General features: G+C 46.2%; 1 protein-coding gene and 1 non-coding gene across 2 annotated transcripts in view; one reads left to right on the forward strand and one right to left on the reverse strand.

Moving 5' to 3' along the window:
- Window positions 1-3,003: 3,003 nt before the first annotated feature.
- The window catches only part of LOC144679090 (collagen alpha-6(VI) chain-like), a 250,470-nt gene continuing 225,730 nt past the window's right edge, over window positions 3,004-27,743 (forward strand). The window contains exons 1-2 of the mRNA XM_078539381.1: window positions 3,004-3,054; window positions 5,589-5,689. Of these exons, the coding sequence (XP_078395507.1) occupies window positions 5,614-5,689 (76 nt within the window). The 5' untranslated portion in view covers window positions 3,004-3,054; window positions 5,589-5,613. The remainder of the gene's footprint in view (window positions 3,055-5,588; window positions 5,690-27,743) is intronic.
- On the reverse strand, window positions 14,955-15,027 carry trnak-uuu (transfer RNA lysine (anticodon UUU)). The gene has a single exon. It is a non-coding gene; the product is annotated as a tRNA-Lys (tRNA).

Raw genomic sequence — 27,743 nt, forward strand, 5'->3', positions numbered from 1 at the left:
TGGTGAGTCTTCTTGAACCACTGGGGTTTTTTGGGGGCGATGGTGCTCCCCCAGGGTTTTGGAAATAGGTTTCTCAAGTCAGAATAGTTTGGACTTTGAGGGAAATTGTGAACAATGGTCTCCCCATGACGTTGCTGTGCTTGTCTTTCTTTGTGATGGAATCCACTTGCCTGGGAGGTGATGCTGAAGAAAACTTATTGAGTTGCTAAGGTACATTCTGTAGATAATACACACTACAACCACTGTGCACTGGAGAGCACATATGGAGTTCAGTGGCAATTACTAACCAAATACATTGATTTTCTTGAATGTTGTTGAGCATCCTGAGAGCTGTTGTAGCTGCTGCCGACTTGGGAGTGGGAAGTATTCCACTACCCAGTGACGTGGAACTATGAAGCTAATGGAGCAACATTGAGAGGCTAAGAAGTGAGTCACTCACTGTGTAGTACCCAGAATTTATCCTGTTTTAGTAGCCAGATCATTGAAATGGCCAGTTCAGTTTAGCTTCTGGTCAATGGTGACGCTCTAGGATAATGACGGTGTGGAAACCGGTAACAGTAGTGCTAATGAAGGTCAGAGGATAAAAGCTAGACTTTTTCTCATTAGAGATGGCCATTTTCTGGTGTTTATGTACCACAAATGTTATTGGCCACAGGTCAGTCCAGGCTTGGATGCTGTTCAGATCATGCTGTTGTGTAATTTGAAGATCCGGAATCCAATAGTTCTGGCAGAGATCAAACTGAACTTGAGAACATATAAATAAAAGAAATAGATAGATTGGTAAAATATTCCTCTCTTTGAGCCTGCTTTAATATGCAATAAGATCATGTTGATATACTACCTCAACTCCGCCTTCTTGCATTATCCACCAAATCTCTTGATTCCATTAGTATCCATAAATCTATCAGTCTCTGTCTTGCAAAAACTCTATGACTGAGCATCCACATTTCTCTGAAGCAGATAATTCCAAAGAATGCACAATTTTTGGAGGAAAGAAATTTCTCCATATCTTAGTTCTGAGACAGTCATACCTAGCTCTAGACTCTCCAGCCTGGAGCTACATCTTTCCAGCATTTCCTCTCTCAAATCCAATATGAATTTTATGTTTCAATGTAATCGCCTCTCATTCTTCTAAACTCGAAGGAATATAGGACAACTCTGCACAATCTCTCCTCAGATTTAGCAAGCAGATTATTGATGAGTAAGTGTAATTTGATGGTACTATTGATTACTTTATCATGCTACCTTTTTCGTGACTGTGAGGTAGCTATTAGGCGAATTATTGGCTAGGTAAGATTTGTCTAACTTTTTATAGCTAGAAAATACCTTTTCAAATTGTCAACATTGTCCTAGCTACATTAGAAGAGTTTGGTTAGGGAGATGGGTAGTTCTGTGTGCAGTTCTCTCAGCACTAACTTCCACTGGAACTCTCTTCCAACAGTGCACGTGTTTCTACCCTTCAAACTGTTTCTTATCTATATCTTATGTTTTGCTTTGAATGGCCACTGCTTTGATGTTATTGTGGGGAACCATATCAAGTGCATTGAGGAAGTCTAAGTGCACAACACCTTTAGCCCACCCTCTACTTGTGTTGCCATCTCCTCAAATCAAAGAGGTTGGTCAGGCTAAATTCCAACCTCACCCCCATCCCATCCCCATCCCGATCAATTCTTCCTCCCTACCTGAAAAGAAGCAAACTCTTCGAATTCCTGATAAACCCAATGGCAACAGGCACCCAGCTGCATTGTGTTACTTTCCCACATCATTCACTGAATTCAGGAAAAAGCTGCCTGGATTTAGACAACAATGGGCGGTTTTTACTTACTGTAAAACCGATGCTTGCTATTATTATTTCCAACTCTTTCCCATTGTGGGGGGGGGGGCGGGGTTGGGGGGGTTATTATGAGGGCCCATAGACCTGCTGGGTCTGGCATAATCAGCCACTTCTTAATTTCATGTGGAGTGGACCGAATTGGCTGACTATTGGCAGTGACAATGGTGCTGTTCTTGGAAGAAAGATGAGTTGGATCTTCCACTTGGCACTTTTAGCTGAAGATGCTTGTGAACACTGCTAACATTTGCTCTATTATGTTGGCTATGTTTAAGCTTTGTGGTTCACTGCTCTCCTTTGATTAAACATATAGAGCATCAAGCTTATTAAGATTCCTCAGTCTCCTTTGGCTTCATTTTCAGCTGTGTCAGTGAAACGTATGCAACTCATTTTTCCTTTCCATGTGCAATAACTTATAATTGTCTGCACTGAATAGCATTTGCCCCTGTTTAGCCCACGCACATGTTTTGTTTTAACTCATCCTGTATTCTGCTCTCTCTTTGATTCCACTGCCCCTCCATGTTTGGGATCATCATGTCAACCTCCCAAATTGGCTTTAATTTTCAGAATCCAAATGGTTGATGTAAATCAGAAATAAGAGAAATCTCAATATTGGGCAATGATGCAACCCACCCAGAACTTTGCTCAAGCTGACATGATTCTTCCAACAGTGCGCGTGTTTCTACCCTTCAAACTGTTTCTTACCTATATCTTAAGTTTTGCCTTGAATGGCCACTGTTTTGATGTTATTGTGGGGAACCTTATCAAGTGCATTGAGGAAGTCTAAGTGCACAACACCTTTAGCCCACCCTCTACTTGTGTTGCCATCTCCTCAAATCAAAGAGGTTGGTCAGGCTAAATTCCAACTTCACCCCCATCCCGACCAATGCTTCCTCCCTACCTGAAAAGAAGCAAACTCTTCGAATTCCTGATAAACCCAATGGCAATAGGCACCCAGCTGCAATGTATTACTTTCCCACACCATTCACTGAATTCAGGGAAAAGCTGCCTGGATTTAGACAACAATGGGCGGTTTTTACTTACTGTAAAACCGGTGCTTGCTATTATTATTTCCAACTCTTTCCCACTGTGGGGGGGGGGGGGTTATTAAGTGGAACGGGGAGGCGGAGCTTGTCAGCAGTTTATTAATGTGAGACTTTGGAGTTTTCAGGCCTGCTGTCTATGCAGTGGGCGGCTTGAAATCCTCTGGTTTGCTAACAACTGTAAGTAACAATTTCTTCTGAAATATTTGTGCACGGATTTTATACAGACTAAGAATAGACAATGACTGAATGGGCTTCATGCAACACAGCCGTTATAAATCTCCTGTATGCTGCCACCGTATTTAGTCGACTTACCTTCAATTTTAAATTGACCTAATGCTGCGATTCTGCATCAGCATATGTTTTACTTCAGTTACATAAATGTAAAAATGACAATATACAGATTTGTTTTAGATTTTCTGAACAGCACGCCCAAAATTATTTGGATTTCGAGTATGTTTGTTCTCCTTGTGTAAGATTAGAGATACTTTTCCACTAAAGCGTTTATAAACTTTACCTTGAGGGAAATGTACTCTTAAGTAATTGTATCTAACCCCAAGCCATTGTTTGAAACAAATCTCTGCCTTAGTCAACAATGAATCTGTTTCGCACAGAGGTACACACTTTACCTGTACAAAACCAAGATGCAGTTCCTTTGTGCACTTGCCAGGGTAGATATAAGGTACTGCATGATTTCGTTTGCCTGGGGGAAGCGGTGCGTTCAACTTGGGTGACATTCGCTCCGCTTCTCCCGAGAGTCAGCCGGCTTGATGAGTAGCAAAGTACATGTAGAGCATCGCCGCACTCACTATGTGCGAATCCTTCTCTTTTTGGTAAAAATGGTTCGTTGCTTCGTTCTATTACACTGAAATAGTACATTCAGTGAGTTGCCTTTTATTTTTGTGTGTAGCATTGACCAGTTTCTGGCCGCGGCGATCGATCCGCTGCAAACAGGCAAAACCCCAGCTCCCTTCCCAGGGTAAAAAGGTGCGGCGGGAGCGTTGAAAGGTTCGTATAAAACGGTCTAGAAATCGGGGAAACTTTACCAAGAACTTGGGAAAACAGCGAGAAAGTAAACTTCATCAACGTTTGTTTGGAAGGAAAGACTAACACTGAGACTGCTACAACACGTTTCAAACTGGCTTAACGAGATGAAGGGAACCGATTTACACGTTAAATAAATCAGTATCATTAAACACAAAGAGTTTCAGACAGATTTAACAAGGGAAGAAACCATGATTTAGAGGGTCTTTCGGAATGCCAATGAAATTGATTTTCAGAAGATAAGGACAAAGACTCTCATTTCCCCCAAATCTAACTCGAAACGGATTATATTAAAGGAATCCCACTGAAAAATGCAAATGAACTGAAAGATAACTGGGTTGCATCTTCTGAAAATAGTAATTGAATAATTAAGATAAAAGCTGCCAGTTCATGTAGCACTTTTCACATCGAAACAGCTTAATGCAGTTTATATTAATGTGTTGCAGTGCAGTACAATAATTACTGTGAGAGAGACCAGCACGACTTCATCTTGTGGCTGTTCTTGGAACTTTACTAACAGCCATTGATACAGGCTATTAGTACCATAGTGTCCCACAAATTGTCATAGGACGAATGACCTTTTTCTTGTAGTATTGGTTGAGGGAGGAATGTTAACCAAACTCCCCGTTCTTTCAATAGTGCTATTAGATCTTTACTGCTTGTTTAAAAAAATGAGAAACATCTGGGTTTAATGTATCACTGAAGGATGAACTTCCTAATTACATTTCGACTGCATTTCAAAACCCACCTGCTGTTTGGGAGATATTAATGTGCAATGTAAATGCATATTCTTTCTTTAATGCTTCAGCCCAGATTGTGAACTCAAGTCCTGATATGAGGCTTGAACCCATAAGCTTCTGACCTAGGGGGAAATGTCTATACATGCACCAAACTTACTCTATTACAGCCTTTTTTGTAATAAAACATCATAACAAATTGAAAGAAAATCACTATGGCCTTAAAAAATCCTGCATATTTTGAAGTTATAGGATTTTATAAGAAGGGCTCATTTAAAATACTGCTTCAAGGTTGTTATTGTAAATGGCTCCTTCTCCTCAGGCGCTGTCCCTATCTTTCAAACCTGGTGCCATCAGTCCCTCCTCAAAAAAAAACACACCATCCTTACAAACTACCACCCCATCTCTAGACTCCCTTTCCTCTCCAAAGTTCTTGAATGTGTTGTCATCACTCAAATCTGTGTCCATTTGTCCCACAGCACCTTGTTTGAACTTTTCAGATCAGGTTTATGTCCCTGCAAACAGCAATGATACACCTCTAATCAAAGTCATAAGTGACATCCAAGTGGGCGGGGGTGGGGAGTGAGGCATTGACTGCAGCCACCTATAACTGATACACTGGAGTTCCCTTCCAAAGCTGCTGAGTCTCTCCATCTCTCTCTCCTCATTTAAGCTCATCCATAAAATCCACTTATTTTCATCACCCCACCTGCTACTTCCTACTTTGGTTCAGGGTCGATTTTTGTTTGATTATGCTTTTCTGTGGCATTTTAGCATGTGTTTCTATATTAATGCTACTGTATAATTGTAACTTGCTGTTGTTGCTACAATGTACCATTAAACTATGCCCAATTAGTTATTTGTGACTTTGAAGGAGCTCACTTTTAAGCTTGAAGAGGTAGTAAAAGATTTGTCAAACATGTCTTTTTTCAGGAAAACACCTTGGAATCCTCTCAATATGGGGCGGTTAGAAGTAACTGCCGTGTTATTTCTTCTAACTGCAAATGTGTATGTCACCAACTCTCAGCGAAACGGTATGTAAGCAACTGTCTATGTATTTTATAAACACTCTTTTAATGAACAGTGCATATTAATTAGTCTTGACAGGTCTATTTATTTTAATTCCATGTGGTTAACAATCCAATGCAAACACATTTATTGAATTAGGCATGTGACAATGAGGTATTTTAACACTACTAAGTATTGCTGGACAAGCTAAAATCTACGAGGAATAAATGCTTTTTTACTTTGGTCATGTATTCAAGTGGAGAAGAGGTGGGGTGGGGCAGGGTAGGGCCGTGGTTGGTTAAAGAATGAGTGGCTGACAGGCTGCTTGAGTTAGTGGGAGCAATAGCTATCAAACAGCAAAGAAATAAGGGTAGGGAAAGCTCACATATAGAACACATTCCCTCATTTAGTAGATTATTAATGTATTTCCTTTGTTGAATAAATGGGGCATAAGTACATTACTCATTATGTACATTTTTACTTTAGTCTAAGTATTTAAAAACACTGGGATATCTTAATATTTCTTGTGCCTTTTTGTGAAGTGATTCGGAGTAAGGATACTGGATTCGGAGTATGCTGCTCTCCAGTAGTTGGCGAGCTTTCTTCCTTGTTTCCAGGCTAGAGAGAATCTGTGGAATGCTCTGCAATCCTAAACAACCACATCTACAGTAAGTATCTGCAGCTTAGGCAACTTCGGCTCAGAGTTGAGCTGGAGTCTGAGTTGCAGACATTGCGGGGCATCAGGGAGAGGGAGAGTTACCTGGACACTTTATTCCAGGAGGCAGTTACACCCCTTAGGTTAGGCAGAACCTAAGAGTTGGTTAATGGTCAGGGACAGGAGGGTGTGACTGAGAGTCAGGCAGATGTGGGGAACCAGCAACGAGTGATGGAGGGGCCTCAGCCCCTAACTTTGTCCAACAGTTACGAGGTTCTTGCTACCCTTGTGGATGAGGAGAAGGACTGTATGGTGAATGAGCAAACTGTCCATAGCACTATGGTGAAGGGTACCATTCAAGTGGAGGAGCAAAGAGAAGTGTGGTAGTGATAGGAGACAATATAGTCATGGGGATAGTTACTGTTCTTGTAGCCTCAACCAGGAGCTTTGAAGGTTATGTTGCCTGTCCGGCGCCAGGGTTAAGAACATCTCCTCACAGCTGGAGAGGAACTTGAAGAAAGGGGAGGATCCAGTTGTCATGGCCCATGTGATAACCAACAACATACGTAGAACCAGGAATGATGTTCTGCTAAGAGCATTTGAGGAGTTAGGGACAAAATTAAAATGCAAAACATCAAAGGTAATTATCTCTGGTTTGTTACCCAAGCCACGTGCCAATTGGCATTGGGTCATGCAGATTAGAGAATTAAACACGTGGCTCAAAGAGTGGTGTGGGAAGAAGGGGTTTTGATTCACTGATATCAGTACTCAGTCAAGAGTGAGCTATTCCGTTGTGATGGGTTCCACTTGAACTGGGCTGCAACCAGTGCCCTGGCCAATCGTATAACCAGGACTGTGGACAGGTCTTTAAACCAACAGAGTGGGAGGAGGGTTCGGGTGAAGAGAAATTTAGAAATCCAAAGAGAAAGGTTGAAGCATCAGAAGAGTATGACAATGTGGGTAAAGCAGAGTAGGTCAGGAAAGGACAGAGAGTTTAACAAAATTGTACTTGGCGACTAAGGGCATTGCAGGGAATAGAAGTAAAAAATTGAAATTAAAGACTTTTTATCTGAATGCACAGAATGTTTGCAATAAGATAGATGAACTAGCGGCATAAATAGAGGTAAATAATTTAGTTTTAATCACATTACAGAGACATAATTACAAAGTGATCAAGGATGGGAAACAAATATTCCAGGATACACAATATTTTGGAAAGACAGATAGAATGGCAAAGGAGGAGGGGTAGCCCTGATAGTAAAATATGACATAAGGACATTAGTGAGAAAGGATCTGATCTCAGAAGATAATGAAATAGAATCAATATGGGTGGAAATTAGGAATAGTAAGAGTCAGAAAACACTGGTGGGAATAGGCCCCCAACAGAGGTTATACTGTTAGTTAGAGAATTAAAGAAGAAATTATTGGAGCTTGTAACAAAGGAAATGTACCAATTGTGGGGGACTTTATTTTCATATAGGCTGGGACAATCAAATTGGCAAGAGTGACCTAGAAGATGAGTTTGCAAAATGTTTTCAAGACAGTTTCTTGGAGCAATATGTTGTGGAACTGATTAAGGATAAAGCTATCTTAGATCTAGTTTTGTGTGATGGAACAGGGTTCATTAGTAATGTCATAGTAAAAGATCTAATGGGAAATAGTGATCATAATACCATTGAATTCCATGTTAAGTTTGAAAGTGACATACTCCAATTGCAAACAAGAATCTTAAACAAAGCCAATTACATAGGTATGATGGGAGAACTGGCTAAGATTAGTTGGGTAAATAGACTAAAATGTATGGAGGTAACTGAATATCGGGAAACACTTAAAGAAACAATTCAAAATCTTGAACAAAAATAGATCTCATTGAAAATCAAAAAGTCAGCAAGGAAGATCTACCTGTGGCTCACCCAGGGAGTTGAGGATAGTATTAGGTTAAAATAAGATGCTCACAATGTTGCAGAAAACAATAACAAGTTTGAGGATTAGGAGTGTTTTAGAAACCAGCAGGGGGCCACCGAGAATTTGATAAAAAGGGAAAAAAGAGTATATAAGAGTAAACTAGCCATAAATACAATAACAGATTTTAAGAGCTTTTATAAGGATATAAAGAGGAAGAGAGTAGCTAAAGTAAACATTGGCCCCATAGGAGCAGGGACAAGAGAAATTATCATTGGGAATGAGGGACTGGCAGAGGCATTGAACAAATATTTTGTATCTGTCTTGACAGTAGAGGGCACAAGTTTCATACCAGAAATAGATGGTAACTTAGGGCCATGAAGAATGAGGACGTTAAGGAAATTAATATCAGCATAGAAAAAGTATTGACGAAACCTATTGGACTAAAATCTGACATTCACTGGGACTTGATGGCCTGCACCCTCAGGTTCTAAAAGAGATAGCAACAGAGATAATGGATGTGCAGGCTATGATTTTCCAAAATACCTTAGACTAGGCACATTCCCATGAGAAAGTTGGCAAATGTTAGACCACTTTTCAAGAAAGGAGGGGGAGAGAACACAGTGAGCTACCTAACATCACTCAATAGCCTAACATCAATCATTGGGAAAGTGCTGGAAACTATCATTCAGGAAGTCTTAACAATGCACTTACAAAAACACAGTGGGCAGAATTTTGCCCTCAGATGGCGTGCGGGCCCCACCGGCTCGGCAGTGGGCGGACAGCCGACCCCCGCAACCGAAATGGGGCCCGCCGCCATTTTGAGTGGGCGGGCCAATTAAGGCCCGCCCAGCGGCCAGCCTGACAGGAAGCGCTACCCCCATCTATCAAATGATTTTGCTGTCCGCCCACCTTCCTAAAAATTTAAATGGCCTGGGATGACATTGGGGATTCCGCCCGACGTCATTCCACGTCATTTTCCCCTTGGCGAGCAGGCCCCGCCCCCAAATCGCCGAGGGGAAAATCCTGCCCAGTATGATTAGAACAAGTCAACATGGTTTTACTAAAGGGAAATCCTACTTGACAAATTTATTATTTCTTTGAGGATGTAACCAGTACAGTAAATAAAGGGGGACCTGCAGATGTCGTATACTTTGATTTCGAAAAGGCATTCAGTAAGGTGCCAGATAAAAGATTAATACACAGGATAAGGGCTCATAGAGTTGTGGGTAATATTTTAGCATGGATGGATGATTGGTTAACAGGTAGAAAGCAGAGTGGGCATAAACGGGGCTTGGTGGGCAGTGAATAGTGCAGTGCTGCAGTGCCACAAGAATCTGTGCTGGAGCCTCAGCTATTTGCAATCTATATTAATGACTTAGATGAAGAGACAGAGAGTAATGAAAACAAGTTTGCTGATGATACAAGCTAGGTAGAAAGGTAAGCTGTGGGGAGGACACAGAGAGGCTGCAAAGAGGTATAGACAGGTTAAATGAGTCGGCAACAACGTGGCAGATGGAGTATAATGCAGGGAAGTGTGAAGTTATTCACTTTGGTCATAAGAATAGAAAAGCAGAATATCTTTTAAAAGGTGTGAAACTTGTAAGTGTTGATGTTCAAAGAGACTTGGGTGTGCTCCTACAAGGAACATAGAAAGTTAGCAGGCACATGCAGCAAGCAATTTAAGAAGGCAAATGGAATGTTAGCCTTGCAAGGGGATTGAAGTACAAGAATAAAGAAGTCTTGCTACAGTTGTACAGGGTTTTGGTGAGACCACATCTGCAATACTGTGTGCACTTTTTGTCTCCACATTCAAGAAAGGATATACTTGCATTGGAGGCAGAACAGCCAAAGCTCACTAGATTGGCCCCTGGGATGAGAGGGTTGTCCTATTATGAGAGGCTGAGTAAATTGGGCCTATATTCTCTGGAGTTTAGAAGAATGAAAGGCGATGTCATTGAAGCCTACAAAATTCCGAAGGGGCTTGATAGGGTAAATGCTGAGAAATTGTTTCTGTTGTTTGAGGAGTTTAACACACGAGGGCACAGTCTCAAGATGGGGGCCAATCATTTACGATGGAGACGAGGAGAAACTACACCACTCAAAGGCTTGTGAATCTTTGGAATTCTCTACCCCAGGGGGTTGTGGATGCTCTGTTGTTGAATACATTTAAGGCTGGGATAGACAGATTTTTGATCTCGCAGGGAATTAAGAGATATAGGGAGCAGTTGGGAAATGAAGTTAAAAGCCAAGATTTGTCATGATCGTAACTCCCTTCAAGTGAGCTTTTCTACCACTTTGATAAGATGATTGTGGGCCGATGCAACCTTCCAGGTTAAGAACTTGATTTGATAGCTTGTTTAAATTTGGCATCCTTAACAGTCATGTAAGAAAATAATCAAGTCAAATCATTGCCCGCATGTGGCCTTATTGTCAGCAATGACTTTCTTACTTCAGGCTCTTTCTGGATTGTTAATCTTAAAATATATTTGCGTTCAGAGTGGCAATAAATCATGGAAGCAGTAATCTTGATGAGACCTGTGACATAATATTAAAACATAGCCTTCAGGTAAAACTGGACTGAATTAAATCAATGAATGAAGTAAAAAATAGTATTCCCAACCCCTCAAAATTCTCTCAATTTAATTACACATCGTTAAAATGCAATACTTGATAGGATATTTTCTATTTTTGTGAAAGTATGTTGTCACTATTTTTCCTTGGGTTTCCTCAGAATACACAATACCTACAATAAAAAATGTGGCTATTGCATGAGGCCTGCTGCCAGGCTTCATGCCATTCTAAACTACATCTACAACTGTGGCCAACTGAAGACATTTTTACAGTTGGTTTCCTTTTCCAATCATGGAGAAAGCTGACCTCTTCTGAATGATGCTTTTTCACAAAGTGAGGTTGAGAACTCAATTGTGCAAGTATTGAGCACTTCCTCACCACCACCTCGCTCGACCCCTTCAGTGTCTCTAAGTTATCAGACTGCTTGTTCGACCTCCAGTACTGGATGACCAGAAATTTCCTCCAACTAAACCTTGGCAAGACTGAAACCATTTTCTCCAATCCCTGTCACAAATTCGATTCTCTACTTACCAACCCCATCTATCTGTCTGGCAAGTGTCTGATGCTCAAACAGACTGTTTGCAAACTTGGCGTCATATCTGACCCAAGATGAGATCCCGAACACATGTCCATGGCATCACTAAGAGCACCTATTTCTACTTTGTAACATTACCTGTCTCTGCCCCTGTCTCAGCTCATCTCTAGCTGAGATGCTCATCCACGCTCTTGTTATAAGAGCAAAAGACTGAAGATCCTGGAGATCTGAATTAAAAACCAAAAGTGCTGTAAAAGCTCAGCAGGTCTGGCAGCATCTGTGGAGAGTGAAATAGAGTAAATGGGAAAAATTTTCCCCCTGTTGGGGGAGAAGAGCGGGAGCGGGCGCAGGCAGGCGTGCCTCTGATCGGCGCCCCCGATTGGGGGTGCGCCGCTATTTTACGTGGGCGGGCCGATTAAGGCCTGCCCAGCGTGACGTCTGCTAGGAAGTGCTATGTGCTCCCTGTGTGGGCGAGGGGGGGAGATTCCCTCAGCTGAGACTGCGCTCTTTGGCGCATGCGCGAAAGCGCACTGATCTCCCTGAGGCTAAGTGCTGCCTCAGGGAGATCGGCTCCAAATTAAAAATTGTTAAACAAATGATAGCAAGATTTCCCTGACATGTCCCCTCATGTGACACTGTCACATGGGACATGTCCATAACTTTTATTGAAACCTTTATTAAATATTTTAATACCCTCTTGAAACCCCATCCCGCCCATGGATGAGGTTTCAAGCTTTTTCGTAAGCCCGCCAGGGTTTCCGGCCTGCCCGCCAACCTTAAGGTTGGATGGGCAGGTCCATTAATGATGTTAATTACTTTTTCAATGGCCTCAATAGGCCGTTGACAGGTCAGCGGACGCGCAGCTGATTCCGCTGCACCCCTGCTGACCTGAGAATTGAAATGATGCGGGGTGACGTTGGGAGTTCCACCCGACATTATCCCACATTATTTTATGTGCCGGCGAACGGGCCCCATTCCCACTCGCTGACCGGAAGATCCTGCCCAATGTTTCAAGAGTAATATGACTCTTCTTTGGAACATGCCTTTGCTATCCCTGAACTGGACTATTCCAACATACACCTGGCTGGCTGCCCATCATCCATTCTTTGTAAGCTCTGCTGACCACATCCTAGCCCTATGGTCTCTGACCTACACTGGTTCCCTGTTAAGCACTGTCTGAATTTTAAAATTCCCCTTTCTTTTAAAATCCTTCTCCAATCCTACAACAATCCAGGATACCTATACTCCTCTAATTCTGGCTTATTGCACAGCCCTGATTTTGAGCACTCATTGCTCCACATATGGCTGCCTGAACTGGAGCTTTGGAATACCCTCCTTATACCTCTTCATCTTCCTATCTCACTTGCCACCTTCAAAACACTCCTTATACCTAGCCCTTTTATCAAGCTTTTTGTCATCTAACCTAATATCTTCTTACGTGACTCACCGCTAAATTTTGTTTGAAAACACTTTTGGGAAGTGCCTTGGGACTTTTTACTATGTTAAAGATTAAATACAGTACAAGTTGCTGTTGTTATGTCCCATTCCAATACGCAAGATTTTTGCATTGGTTTTTGATATTTGGCTGGCATGATTACATTGCCAAATTCCTGCTCATTGTAACTAATTAGTTCATTTTCAAACTGATTAATTTCATAATTAGAAACTGTAAGAATATATGAAAAAGTTTGTAAATCACAAGGAAGGCTTGTATTTTGAACATTTGTAATCTACCTTAGTACTAAATTTACATGTTTTAGTACATAGTTTTCTTATGGAGGTGGGGAGAGAGTGGAGAGACTGTGTTGCAGTTGGGAAACCTGAATTTACCAGCGTGACATGAGTAACATTTTTTTGCCTCCATTTTCCTGGCCGCTGCCAGCCAGATTGAGAGGCTGACTAGCAGGCCTTCAGCTGAAGCCAGGAGAGGAAAGGAGACAGGGAGCAATTAGGACCCTAGGGGATGTCAGAAGCGCCTCATGGCAGAGAGATCAGAAGTGCCAGCAGTGACCAAGATCAGAGGCCTCAGGCTTGGTGCTGATGTAGTGATTGGAAGGGTAGCGGGTGAAATTGGAAGGGCCTCAGAGGTGGGAGAGTGGAAGAGCCTTGGATGTGGGAGATCGAAAAGGCTTCGGGGTTGGGAGGGGGAGAAGATTAGAAGCGCAGGTGGTGGAGGTAATTGGAGGCCTTGGGTGGTGGATATCAGAGGCCTTAAAGTGAAAATCAGAAGGGTGGTGGGGGGGGGCGGGAATTAAGCAAGTAATTGGAAAGTCACTTACATCCTGGATCCAGTAGTCTTCGCTTCTTAACTGTTAGGCCCAGGAAACAGAAACAGCGAAGGTTAAAATTAAAATGGCGGTTAATTCTGAGGCTCCCTAAGATGTCTGGTGTTATTACTGAACTAGGTAAAACCCATGAATAAATAGTGAAATTGATTTATTGCTTAGTGTTCAACTTATTTTAACAACAATCATTAGCTCATTATCTTCACATTAACTCATGAAATCGGACCTTCATAATATGTCAGAACTCAAGTTTTCAGAGTGTTGCTTGAACCAACTATATGCTGTCGATTTAACAAATGCTGTTTTGTGAAACTCTGACACATAACAGATACAGCCCGGATACTGAGGGTGGAATCCTACGTCCACCATCCTGACAAGTTTGGTGGTGGGAGCATTTTAAGTGGGGAGCAGAGCAGTGGGTGGAGAATTTGCCACCTCCCTGCCTCCACCCTGATTAAGTCTGTAGTGGGAAGGCCTGTGGGTGGCTTTCCCTCCGTGCTACCAATTGAGGCCTTTAAGTGGGCAATTTGTGCCCACATAAGGGCCCCATCCCGCCGCTGATGGTATTAACCCAGTGGCAGGCAGACCTGTGGCCTACGACCCAGCAACGATCCGAGGCCTTGAGTAGAAACAGTACTGACAGCAACCACTTCCTCCCCAGTGGCACTGCCACTCACTGGAGCTATCTTTTTTAAGGCAAATTAAACCAGTCTTTCTTCCAGTAACGTGGACCAGGGGCACAGAGCTGCACATGTGCAAGGGGGGGGGAGGGCAAATCTCTCCTACCCTCAGAAATGGGACTAAGTCTCCCCAAAAACTACGAACACCCTCACCCTCAGAGACCAATGGGCTCATCAGCTTCAATTCTTCTTCTTGGGGGTTTTGGTCATGAGGGGGTGGTGGGAGGCCCGCCTGGTACAGGGCAGCAGAGTGCTTGTTGACATAGTAGACTCCAGTGATGGAAAAGATAAAGCAGGCTGTGATGCACACCTGGTGGATCAGTGCCGATACAAACAGAGACAGCAGCAAGCACACCGTGATCTTCGGGAATATCTTGGCCTGAGATCCTTTTCCAAATACCACATTTTCCGAGTTGTTAAGGGCTGTTAAGGAGAAGAGGAAGAGAAACGACCCCAGGAACGCTCCAAAGATGGGTCAGCCACTCCGAGGGTGCCGGCTGCCAACTGTACATCTGCATCCCAGCGAACAGCAGGAGAGTGAGGAGTGAGGAAAGGACAAGCGAGGATCCTGAGCTCACAGCCATTACCTCTTCCAGCAGCTGCTGAAAAGGTGACTTGCTTGCCCGTTGCACTGAAGAAAGATAACAGAGTTGAAACTAGCACTCAAACAGGGATTTGAACCCTGGACCCTCAGATTAAAAGCCTGACGCTCTGCCGACTGCGCTATCCGAGCTTTAAACAGCGAAAGCCTCATTCCTGGGTGATCTCGAACCACCAGCCTCGCGGTTAACAGCCAAACGCACTAACCATTTGCGCCACAAAGATTGACATGGACATGCTAAGCCATGTACCTAATGAGGCTACGTTTGCTGCCAACACCATGCAAGCGCTGTTGTAAACGCGGCCGCCATCTTTATAGGGGGAAGTGTGCAGCACGACACATGCGCGGTCATCACAACCTGGAATTGCAAATATTACAGTGCTGGCAGCATCAAGTGAATGCCTTTTACTAAAAGGAAGCAGTCTCTTTATGATGTCTGCAATCGTGGCCTCCCTGCGGTTTCTGAATCTCCCGCTCCGGAGCCTTCCCCTTAATCCGGCCTGTCACTGAGAACAAGCCGCAGAGCTGCAAATGGAGTTGCATGGGTGGATCAGAAGCCTGCCCTCCCTCCCCATCCTGATCCCTGGAAACTGTGGGGAGGCCGCACCCTGACTGCCTGTCAGCTGGGGGGCTCAGAAACTGGGTGAACAGCTTCAGGACAAGTGCGCATGCACCGAGGGGATTGGTGGCCATCTTGCACAGACATCTTGCGTTGGCAGGAGACACAGTGACCTTATAAAGAGGGGACTGTGGCCTGACTCAGGTAGTTACGCAGAATGTACAATATGTTCAAGATGGGTTACAGAACAGGCACATCTCCTCTGAATGCTGCCTGTCTGCTGTACTGAGTCTCCAGCACACGACTGCTGATGCCACAGATACATCATGGTTTACACCACTCGTTAGCATATTTATTCTATTAACCCATTATACTACACTGCCGGCCTCTAATTGGCCAGCAGCTCTCGGCAGATGGTACATCTGCCCCTGGGGTTCTTGATCTGGGAGAAAGCTTGGGCCTGGCTTGTCAAGTGCCTGAGTGGCACAAGATTCATGGGCCTTCTCGAAAAGAGGCGATTTAGCCTACTCTTCAGCTGGTGGCCGAAGTCCCCATCACCTCCACAAGATTCTGCTCTGAGTGCTTGAATGTGCAGAGTCCTGGTAATACGTCAAATATAATTGCTAAACTAGTTTGTTGCTATTTTTGCATGTAAGCTGTTGAATTGGAGAAAAGAAGGCTGAGAGGAAATTTGATTGAGGTATTCAAGATCCTGAGGGGTATGGACAGGGTAAATAGTGAGAAACTGTTCCCACTCAAGAGAACATAAAGAACTAGAGGGCACAGATTCAAAATAATTTGCAAAAGGAGTAAATATGATTTGACGTAATGTTTTTTCACCCAGAGGATGGTTGGAGTCTGGAACAAACTTCCTGGGAGAGTGGTGGAGGCAGGTTCAATCGAGTTATTCGAAAGGGAATTGGGTTGATACCTGATAAAAAAAAGAATGTGCAAGGTTATCGGGATAAGGCAGGGAAGTGGGACTAGGTGGAATGCTCTTTCAGAGACCCAGTGCAGACTCGATGGGCTGAATGGCCTCCTTCTGAGCTATAAAGATTCTGTGATACTGGATGATGCCACTGGTTAAACAGCTAGGGAAGCTTTAACTGGGATACAGTCAGCACAAAAATATAAACAGGACAACATGTTTTTTATGAATTCTTCTGCTTATCATCTTGTGCGATGTTAGGGTTGTGAATGCTTTCCAATTTCATACGCCTGTAGGAATTTAACTCCCAGACGGGAATGGGGGTATGTGGGGTGGTGAGTGGTGAAACAGGGGCACAGGCACCATCAGCAATTTGTGGGTTGGAGTCCAGACAAGGGAGGCCTTTACTTTCCATGTGAGGCCTAAATCATTCCTGCTTCTCCTGACCTCTCAAAGGACAGAATTTTACAGGGGTTGGCGGGGGTGGGAGGGGGGGAATGCATCCCTGGCAATGCCAGGTGCCTTGCAGCCATTTCACAATCCAATGAGCGTTAATTGGCTGGAGGCGGAATTTCTACCGCTCACTTGGGAGCAAGTCCCACCTTTGAGTGCTGTTAGCCAATCTGATTGGCTGGCCACTCTGTAGCCACCAGCTGCTGCTGGGACTACACGCAGTCCCCAGATTCTAAGTCCTGGAGCCAGGATTGAGGTAAGTGTGGAATCTTGTGGTGGGGATGGGAGGGAAGGCCCAGGGGTGGTCCGGGCAATGGGGAGTGGGAGGTGGGGCAGACATTGTGGGTGGGGTGTCCAATCTGGAAAGGGTGCCAGTAAGGCAGGTGTCCCCTCCATTCTGCTGGAGGCCTAAATATGGTGATCTGCTGGGATTTACCCCTGCCCCGTCCCTGAACTCCTCCACAGGTTGAAAAACGTAGCCAGACAGGAAGCAACCCTTAATGGGGTGAGGGTGGACAGGTCACTCTAGGCCTCGGCCACCCCAGTGAAATTGCAGCCAGGTCGGAGGTGGGCAGGAAGGCAGTGGAAAGGCCGCCCAGGGAATTACATTGGCCCCCCGGCTTGCAAAGCTCCTGGCGAGTGACAGTAAATTCTGTCCAAAAGAAAGATTTGAAGTTTACCTGTAAAAGAAAATTGAATATTTTTAAGGCTGAGTTAAATCCTTGGTTAACAAGAGGGCCCAAAGTTATAGCGGGCAAATAGGAGACATAGGAACATAGGACTTAGGAGCAGGAGTAGCTCATTGGCCCTTTGAGCCGCTCTGCCATTCAATATGATCTTGGTTGAACTGGTTGTGGTCTTAGCTCCACTTTGCTGACTGTCCCCCATAACCCTTGACTCCCTTGTCTTCCAAAAATCTAATCCATCTTTGAATAAATTTAAAGACCCAGACTCCAGTACTTTTGGGGCTAGAGAATTCCACAAACTAATGACCTTCTGAGAGAAAAAAAATTCTCCTCATCTCTGCCTTAAAAGGTCGACCTGTTATTCTTAAGGTGTGTTCCCTAGTTGTAGTCTCTCCTATAAGAAGAAACATCCTCTGGGTATCCACCTTATCAAGCCCCCCTCAAGATATTATGGGCAGAATTTTGTCCTTGATGGGCGGGCAGGCCCCACCGGCTTAGCGGTGGGCGGGCAGCCGATTGCTGCCGCCGAAACGGGCCCCGCTGCCATTTTGAGTGGGCGGGCCAATTAAGGCCCGCCCAGCGGCCTGCCCGACAGAGGGAGGGAGGGATTCCACAACTGTCAGAGTGCGCTCTTTCGTGCATGCGCACGGAAGAGCGCACATCTCCCTGAGACCAAGTGCTACCTGAGGGAGATCGCTGACAGTTTTTGTAAGTTGAAAAATAGAAAAATAAAAAAATTATTAACATGTTCCCCTCATGTGACAGTGTCACACGGGATGGGACATGTTAATAAATATCACATAAACTTTAACAAAGTTTTTTAAAACAGACATGAAACCTCATCCCGCCGGTGGATGAGGTTTCATGTTTTTTCAGAAGCCCGCTGGGGCTCCTGGCCTGCCCATCAGCCTTAAGGTTGGACAGGCAGGGCCTTTAATTGGCTTAATTATCCTGTCAATGGCCTCAATTGGCTATTGACAGGTCGGTGGGCGGACAACTGATTGCGCTGATCCCCCCACTTTCCTGAATATTTAAATGGGGCGGGATGGCGGGTTCCCCCCGACGTCATCCCATGTCATTTTGCGCGTCGGCGAGTGGGCCCCACCCCCAGCTCGCCAACAGAAAAATTCTGCCCCATATGTTTCAACATGATCGACTCTCGTTCTTCTAAACTCTAATGGGTTTTGCCCAAACTTTTCAATCTTTCTTCATAGGATAAGCCCTTCGTCCCAAAAATGAGTCAAGTAAACCTTCTCTGGACTGCTCCTAAAGCAGTTATATCTTCTTTCAAATGAGGAGACCAAAACAGTATTCAGTACTCCAAATGTGGGGCGGAATTTTCCATGCCCGCTGGTGCGGGCGTTCTTGGCAGCATGGGCAGACGATATGGCAAGAAGGCCAGAAATTGGTTTTACAACGTTGTGAAACCAGTTTGCAATCCTCCGCTCAGCCCGTCGATGGCAGGCCACATTTCCCGCCATGGATGTCGGGAACCTCATTGTAATACGCCTGCATATCATTATAAGACCAGCCCGCCAGAATCTTCCCCCCACCGGTTTGTGAGGGGAACTTGGAGGTGAGTGCACAGTAGCGTTGTGCCGCACATGGGAGGGTCACCTTTTGGGCTTCAAGTTTGAGGCATGTTGGGGGTGGTGGGGGGGCAAGGGCTGCCCTGCGGGTGAGAAGCGTTGGAGAGGGGGCCAAGGGCTACCCTGTGGTTGAAGGTAGTGCACAAGCACGTGTGGGGGGTGTTGCGAGGGAAGCGGCCATGCATTAGAGAAACCTTGTTTAAAGTGACCATTCCTCTGCAGCTGAGACAGTTCAGATGCAGCCACATCGACATGCGTGGAGCCGGGTCTTGAGCTTATCTGCCCACTCAAGCAACGCAGAGGCATGAAAGTGCCACCAAGTGCTCCAGAGCGTTCTCCACTCAGCCACAGATTGCAAACTAATGAGCATTTTAGTGGACTGCAGAACAGTTCGATGACTGGGCACATTGTACAATCCCCTTGCTAAAGCTGGCCCTGGAGCAGTCACTGGTGGAGGCAATGTCATCATCCCCGTTTGGACCAGCACCCCTGCCCCACCCCCACCCTCCCACCCTGCATGGTTCAAGATAACAGTGCAGCCTTGCAGTGTGGTTTAGGAGAATGCTTGTGCCTGAGCTGCGAGTGCACCATGCAGTCCAATGGAAAAGGCTGCTGCCAATTGGTCAACTGGAGGGGGTAGGGGAGGTTGTGGAGGAGGAGGTGGGTGGGGTTTCGGGCAGCCATGCAGCGTACTAATCTCTGGCTACCCAATATTGGCCAGCACTCTCTGGGATGTGTTAAGGGGCCTTCAGACTTAACCCAGAGAGATTCTTGGAACACCCAAGCTAACCCACACATCTCTCTTTCATCCTGCAAGAGGAGTACATCAGGAGCATGGAGCCAGGTCAACTAGCTGTATGCCTTGTGGCATACAGAGAGTGAAGGGGACAGAGTAGAGAGCGATAGAGGCACTTGGCTGGGCAGAGGGAGGAGCAGCATCCTCAGCAAGAAGCGATGACTGAGGCTCCCGTACACACTGCTGAAAAGCCACAGTAAGCCATCGCTGCTTAGCAACTAGCCAGACCCAGGGCCTACAGCCACCACCTTTTATCCCTGCAGATGACCGAGAACCAGTGTCGCCAAAGACTGTCCATGTTTAGGGAACTGGTTGGTCACATCGGCCAGCTACTGCAGGATTTGGCACCACAGGGACATGGAGGGCATCCACTGCCAGTGGCCGTGAAAGTGACTGTGGAGCTCAATTTCTGTGCCAGTGGCTCCTTTCAGGGCTTCAAGGGTGAGCTCTGTGAGGTATCACAAGCCTCCACCCACAATGCATCCATGAGGTCATGGATGCCATCTTTGCGAGGGCACACAATGTGCATTTCACCCGGGGCCAGGACAGCCAGGATGCAAGGATGATTGGATTTGCTCAGATCTCAGGTTTCCCACAGGTGCAGGGTGCCATCGACTGCACTCACATGCCACTCAGATCTCTGTCACAACAATCAGTCAACTATGTCAACTGCAAGGGCTTCCATTCGCTGAATGTGCTGCTGGTGTGTGACCACCACAAACGCATCCTGCAGGTCTGTGCATGGTTTCCAGGGAGTGTCCATGACTCCTACATTCTCAGTCAGTCACAGATATCTGACGTCTCCCAGGGTCCAGGGCTGCAGGGATGTCTCCTTAGGGAAAAGGGCTATCCGCAGAGGCCGTGGCTGATGACACCTGTGTGGTGGCCTCAGGCTGCAGCAGGGCGAAGGTGTAATGACACTCATGCTACAACTCGCAACTTGGTGGAGCAAACCATCTGGATGCTGAAAATGAGGTTCTGGTGCCTGGACCGGTCTGGTGAAGCCCTGCAATATAGTCCACAGAGAGCGTTATGCATGGTTGTCATCGGATATGCCCTTTACAACCTGGCACCGCAACAGGGAGAGGAACTGGCTGAGGAGGAGCTCGAGGAGCTGGAGGTCTCCTCCAATGAGGAGGATGTCAACAGTGATGAGGGTGAGGAGGTCCTCGAAGTCGATGATGACAACAGTGAGGCCCTCCCACTGGCCAGACGAGGCAGGCATGCTTGGGAGGCCCTCATAGCTGCTGCATTTGTGGAGGATGATGACGACATGCAGTGAGGAGACACCATAGATCCTCACATTGCATCTGTGAACGTTTGACTCCAGTTTGGCTTATGGCAACGTACGTACTCTCTGTGAAAATGCTCCTGTCAAGGAGACACAGTGGAGACCCTAATAGTTGCTCGATTGCAGGAGGGTGATGACGACATGCAGTGAGGACACTCCATAAATCGTCACATTGCCTCTGAGGATGTCTGACATCTGTCTGGCTGAGGGCAGCTTGCTTGCGCTCTGTGATCAGGGTCGTATCATGGAGATTCAACCATGAAACTTTGTCCGCCTTTCGCACCTGGCCCGTTCAGGAGCACAGTGACATTGGTCACAGATGCTGAAGAAAAGGGGGCCAGCCCACTTTAAAGGTGCTGAGAGCACACAGAGAGAATGGCAGAACTCTGTGACGCCTGCCAGTGACACCCTGGCAGCAAAGACAAGCACCAACAAAGTTCAGGCATCAGTAATGTGTCCAGGGAATGTGAGGCTGGACCATCACTTTGGTCTGAAGGCTGCACAAAGCACAGGGGAGAGGCCTTGGACACTGACACCTTTATCTTGTGCAGAAAGATTTTACACCTGAATGACATGAACACTGCTGATCAGAACAAGGAGCTACTGGAGCAGGGAGACATTCTTGGGAGCTTATTTACAATAGTGAGCATTCTGTACAGGTGGTTAACACACGTCCCAGGCTGTGTAACTACATCTTCTTAACTTTCCTAACCCTGCTGCTATGTCTTGGTGCTCCCCGGACATCCACAGCAGAGGCGGGGCAGCCTGCTGACTGCTAGGCCCTATCTGTGATGACTTTTAAGGGCACCCTCTGGAGAGCTGAGATCTGGAGGGCCCCAGCCTGCTTTCAGGGTGGCAGTGGTGCCCTTCTCGGCCTGTGGAGCTGGAGCTGCTGGGGTCACAGGAAGAGGGGATTCAAATGGACTGAACACCCCCGGGGTCACCTGGGTGGATGACCTCGGGGTGTGCACCTGCTGATCCCCATCCCTATGGGTGCCCAAGGGCCCCCGGCTGACTCCTTGAGGAGAAGGGAAAACTGGATTGAGATCAACCTGCCCCGCACCCCTCTCTTGTACACAGTGTTGGAGGCCAACTATAGCATCAGCGATGTAGTTCAGCCCGCGCAGCAGTGCAGGAGCACATTTCTGGACCAAAGTCTCCATGGCAGCCACCATCCTATCAGTGTTGACCTCGGCGCATTGGCATGCCTGCTCTATCATCTCAGCCTGAAAGCGGATGGACTCCTCCACATAACTTGCAATCTGAGGAGTGCAGCAGACATCCCTCCCGAGTTTGCCTTTGCAGGTCCAGAAACTGTGACATGACTGAGTCCAGAGGCTCATCATTTGACTCGGACTCAGCAAATTTCTGGCCTTCAGCAGTCCTCCGAGTGTCGGACACCTGGGAAATCCCTTCTGCTGCCTGCTGTGGATCAGACAGTGCGATGTGCTCACCAGATTGTGATCCCGAGGCTACTCTAAAGCTAAGTCCCACCGAGGTATGTGTCTCTGTGCTGGTGGAGGGTGTGGGTGACGCTGTGACGGGGCTTCAGGGAAGGTGCCTCCAGATTCCTCTCCCGAGGTTTCTTTGGGGCTTGAATGGATGCCCTGGCCCTGGACTCCATCGGAAGTTTCCCAGATGTGCCTGCGAAAGCAAGGAGAGATAATTAGTGCATGGCAGCGGCGTGTGAAATGGGGCATATCACTCACAGCATGGTTGCCTGATGGATGTTGCACTGCTGGATCCTCACTTGGTTGAGCACCGCCGACCTCACCGTCAGTACAGGAACGATCCAGATCGTTACCAGCCAGCTGGGTGGCTCTGTTTTTAAAGTCCATGAGGACCTTGATGTCAGGCATTCCACCCAGCCTCTGACCTCTCCCTTTTGTTGTGTGCCAGCTTGTCCTGCATGAATAATGATAGAGAGAGTGTAAGCAGGATGCCTGCCAGGCCAGATGATAAGTATGCCTGGCATGTGTGGGTGGTGAATGGTCTCATGGACGGGATGAAAGTGTATGTGAGAGAGTGAATGGTGATGTCCCTTGAACTGGTAGTGAGTGAGTGAGGGTCCTGTGGATGTGTGATGGGTTTGTGAGTGTGTGAGTTGGGAGTAATGAGTAGAGTGACTTACCCTGGCGGAACAGATACGTTTCATTCATCCTCTTGCAGCACTGGGTGGTTGCCCTCTTTCGCAGGGTGTTGGCACTGACCATCGCTGCCACTGACCCCCTAGCCAGATTGGTGATGTTGCTGCCCCTCCTGCAGCCAAAGCGGGATAGAGGACATCATGGTGAGCCTCCATGGCATCCGAAAGGCGCTCAAGGGATGCATCACTAAACCCGGGGGCTGTAGTCTTTTTGCCTTTCGGGGCCATGCCTTCCATGCAGCAGTCCTGGGCTGGAAGCACTGAGAGGTGTGCATGCGGCTGCACTTTAAATGTGGCGCCATGCGTTGTGAAGCGAGGTGATAGTGTGGTGGGCAAAAGAGAGCTCGCCAGCCATCGAAACGACGTGTGTCCCGGGAATGCATAATTAATGCCGCAGCTTTGGGATAATTCCGTGTGAGAAGCCGCCATTGCAGCTGGCAGGTAAAACATCGTTTTCCCTGCCCAATGCCACACTAAATGCAACTAATCTGCGATGGTTTTGCCTCACCAAGGCCCTGTACAGCTGACGTAGAACATCCCTACTTTTATACTTCATTTCTCTTGCATTAAATATCAACGTTCTATTTGCCTTCCTGATCACTTACTATACCTGCGTTCTAACTTTAATTGCTTCAGTAACCAGGACACCCAGATCCTTTTGTACCACCGAGTTCTGCAATCTCGCCCTATTTTAATAGTATGCTGTTTTTCTATTCTTTCTGCCAAAGTGAAGAAGTTCAAATTTACCCACGTTATGCTCCATCTGCTAAATTTTTGCCCACTCGCTTAATGGGTGGAATTTTCCAGACCTCCCCCTCACCCGCGGTGGAGCTGGTGAGCCATTGAAACCCATGTTCACATCAGTGGGAGCAGAAGATCCTGCCGGGATGAAGGGACGGGAGAATTCTGACCAATGTGTCTATATTCCTTTCCAGACTCTCTACTCGCTCTTGACAAGTTGCTTTCCTATCTACCTTGGTGTCACTGGCAAATTTAGCTACCATACATTCGGTCTCTTCATCCAAGTCATTGATATAGATCGTAAAAAGTTGAGGACCCAGCACTGATCCCTGTGACACTCCACTAGTTACAGCTTGCCAATCCAAAAAAAGACCCATTTATCCCTATTCTCTGCTCCCTGTTCGCTAACCAATCTTTTATCCACGCTAATATCTTACCCCCTACACCATGTACTCTTATCTTGTGTAGTAACCTGTGCTGTTGTACCTTATCAAATGCCTTTTGGAAATCTAAGTATATTACATCTACCAGTTCCCCCTTATCCACCTTGAATGTTACTTCGTCAAAATACTCCAATAGATCAGATAAACATGATTTCCCTTTCATATAGCCACTTTGACTCTGTTTGATCAGTAGGGATTTTCAAAGCATCGTGCTATAACCTCCTTAATAGTGGATCCTAACACTTTCCCTATGACAGATGTTAGGCTAACTGGCCTGTAGTTTCCTACTTTCTTCCTCCTTCCTTTCTTAATAAAGGTGTCATATCAGCTACTTTCCAATTCACTGGGACCATTCCAGAATCTAAAGAATTTTGGAAGATTATAAACAATGCATCTACTATCTGTGATGCCACTTCTTTTAAAACCCTAGGATGCAGGCCACCTGGTCCTTGGTACTTGTCAGCTTTTAGGGCTAATAGTTTCCTAGCACCTTTTCCCTGTTGACTATGATTTAAGTTCATCCCTCCTTATCACCTCTTGATTATCGAGTATCTGAATGGCCTACTCCTAATGTATATGTCCTGACATTTGTATGTAGAAGCCTTTCGCTCCAGACCAGGTTCTTGCTATTGTAGTAGCCACTGAGGGGACCCCATTGACTTTCTGCTAAGACGAAATCTGGGTCCTGGGGCAGAGCTGGACTCTAATTTGCATAAAAGTATGAGTATCCTGCCTAATTCAGGTGGATCTCTCATACACCATCAAAATCAGGCATGTCAAAGTTAGGATGGAGTAGGAACAGAGCGGGGAATTTGACCCACCACTCACCTGCTGGATTTCCACTGAGCAGGGGCCGGGGATTAAATTCCCAACCAATTCAGCATTAAACTCTTATTTTTGGCAGATACTGTACACCTAGCTCCAATGCAAAGCTCCATCTACCCTGTGCTAGCTATACAATCCTAACCTCGGAAGAGCACCCAATACCGAGGCTTCATATTTCCTGCACGAACAATCCTGTTAACCGAAGATAAAAACAAAAAACTGCGGATGCTGGAAATCCAAAACAGAAAATAAAAAATACCTGGAAAAACTCAGCAGGTCTGGCAGCATCGGCGGAGAAGAGTATAGTTGACATTTCGAGTCCTCATGCCCCTTCAACAGAACTAAGTAAAAATAGGAAAGGGGTGAAATATAAGCTGGTTTAAGGTGTGGAGGGAGGGGGGGGTGGGTGTGGAGAAGTGGGGGGTGGTGGTTTTTGGGACAAGCAAGCAGTGATAGGAACAAATAACCAAAAGATGTCACAGACAAAAGATCAAAGAGGTGTTGAAGGTGGTGATATTATCTAAAATAATGTGCTAATTAAGAGGATAAGCAAGGTACAAATAGCTGTAGTCAGGGTGGGGTGAAATAAGACTAAAAGGGCATTAAAGGTATAGATTTAAAAATAATGGAAAAAGGTGGAAAAAAAAATCTATATAAATTATTTGAAAAAACAAAAAGGAGGGGGAAGAAACGGAAAGGGGGTGGGGATGGAGGAGGGAGTTCAAGATCTAAAATTGTTGAACTCAATACTCAGTCCGGAAGGCTGTAAAGTGCCTAGTCGGATGATGCGTTGAACTTCACTGGAACAATGCAGCAAGCCAAGGACAGACATGTGGGCAAGAGAGCAGGGTGGAGTGTTAAAATGGCAAGCGACAGGGAGGTCTGGGTGATGCTTGCGGACAGACCGAAGGTGTTCTGCAAAGCGGTCACGCAGTCTGCGTTTGGTCTCTCCAATGTAGAGGAAACCGCATTGGGAGCAACGAATGCAGTAGACTAAGTTGAAGGAAGTGCAAGTGAAATGCTGCTTCACTTGAAAGGAATGTTTGGGCCCTTGGATGGTGAGGAGAGAGGAAGTGAAGGGGCAGGTGTTGCATATCTTACGTTTGCATAGGGAGATGCCGTAGGAGCAGGTTGAAGAGAAGGGGGTGATGGAGGAGTGGACCAGGGTGTCACGGAGGGAACGATCCCTACGGAATGCCGCCGGGGGGGTGAAGTGAAGATGTGTTTGGTGGTGGCATCATGCTGGAGTTGGCAGAAATGGCGGAGGATGATCCTTTGATTGTGGAGGCTGGTGGGGTGATAAGTAAGGACAAGGGGGACCCTATCATGCTTCTGGGAGGGAGGAGAAGGTGTGAGGGCGGATGCGCGGGAGATGGGCTGGACACGGTTGAGGGCCCTGTCAACTACCGTGGGTGGAAAACCTCAGTTAAGGAAGAAGGCGGACATGTCAGAGGAACTGTTTTTGAAGGTAGCATCATCTGAACAGATGCGATGGAGGCGAAGGAACTGAGAGAATGGGATGGAGTCCTTACAGGAAGTGGAGTGTGAGGAGCTGTACTCGAGGTAGCTGTGGGAGTCGGTAGGCTTGTAATGGATATTGGTGGACAGTTTATCACCAGAAATTGAGAGAGAGAGGTCAAGGAAGGGAAGGGAAGTGTCAGAGATGGACCATGTGAAAATGATGGAGGGGTGGAGATTGGAAGCAAAATTAATAAATTTTTCCAGGTCCCGACGAGAGCATGAAGCCGCACCAAAGTAATCATCGATGTACCGGAGAAAGAGTTGTGGGAGGGGGCCGGAGTAGGACTGGAACAAGGAATGTTCCACATACCCCATAAAGAGACAGGCATAGCTGGGGCCCATGTGGGTACCCATAGCTGCACCTTTTATTTGGAGAAAGTGAGAGGAGTTAAAGGAGAAATTGTTCAGTGTGAGAACAAGTTCAGCCAGACGGATGAGAGTAGTGGGGGATGGGGATTGTTCAGGCCTCTGTTCGAAGAACAGAACGAAGAAGCAGAGAGCCCTCAGACCATCCCGGTGGGGGATGGAGGTGTAGAGGGATTGGACATCCATGGTCGCATTCTGAGATCCACACTCAGTGCCATGCGCCGCCATATGAACATACTCGACCTCTCCCTCCAGCAGCACCGCCGCACCCTTTTTCAAAGCTGCGCGTGCCCCTAGTTTCATTTTATTCTTCGTCTCATCCGACGCCTCAACAAGAAACTTTTTCTCTTTCTCTCAAGTGCTAAGGAACGCAAGCTCCAACAACTCATCGACACCAACACCCATCCAGGACCCTCCACCCCTGCCTGTCCCTCTGTCCCCACCCCATCTTCCAATCCCATCCCCGGCTGGGTATTCACTATACCCCCTGACCTTCCCCTCTCC

The sequence above is a fragment of the Cetorhinus maximus genome, chromosome 3 (genome assembly GCF_964194155.1).
Source record: "Cetorhinus maximus chromosome 3, sCetMax3.hap1.1, whole genome shotgun sequence".
Lineage (NCBI taxonomy): Eukaryota > Metazoa > Chordata > Chondrichthyes > Lamniformes > Cetorhinidae > Cetorhinus > Cetorhinus maximus.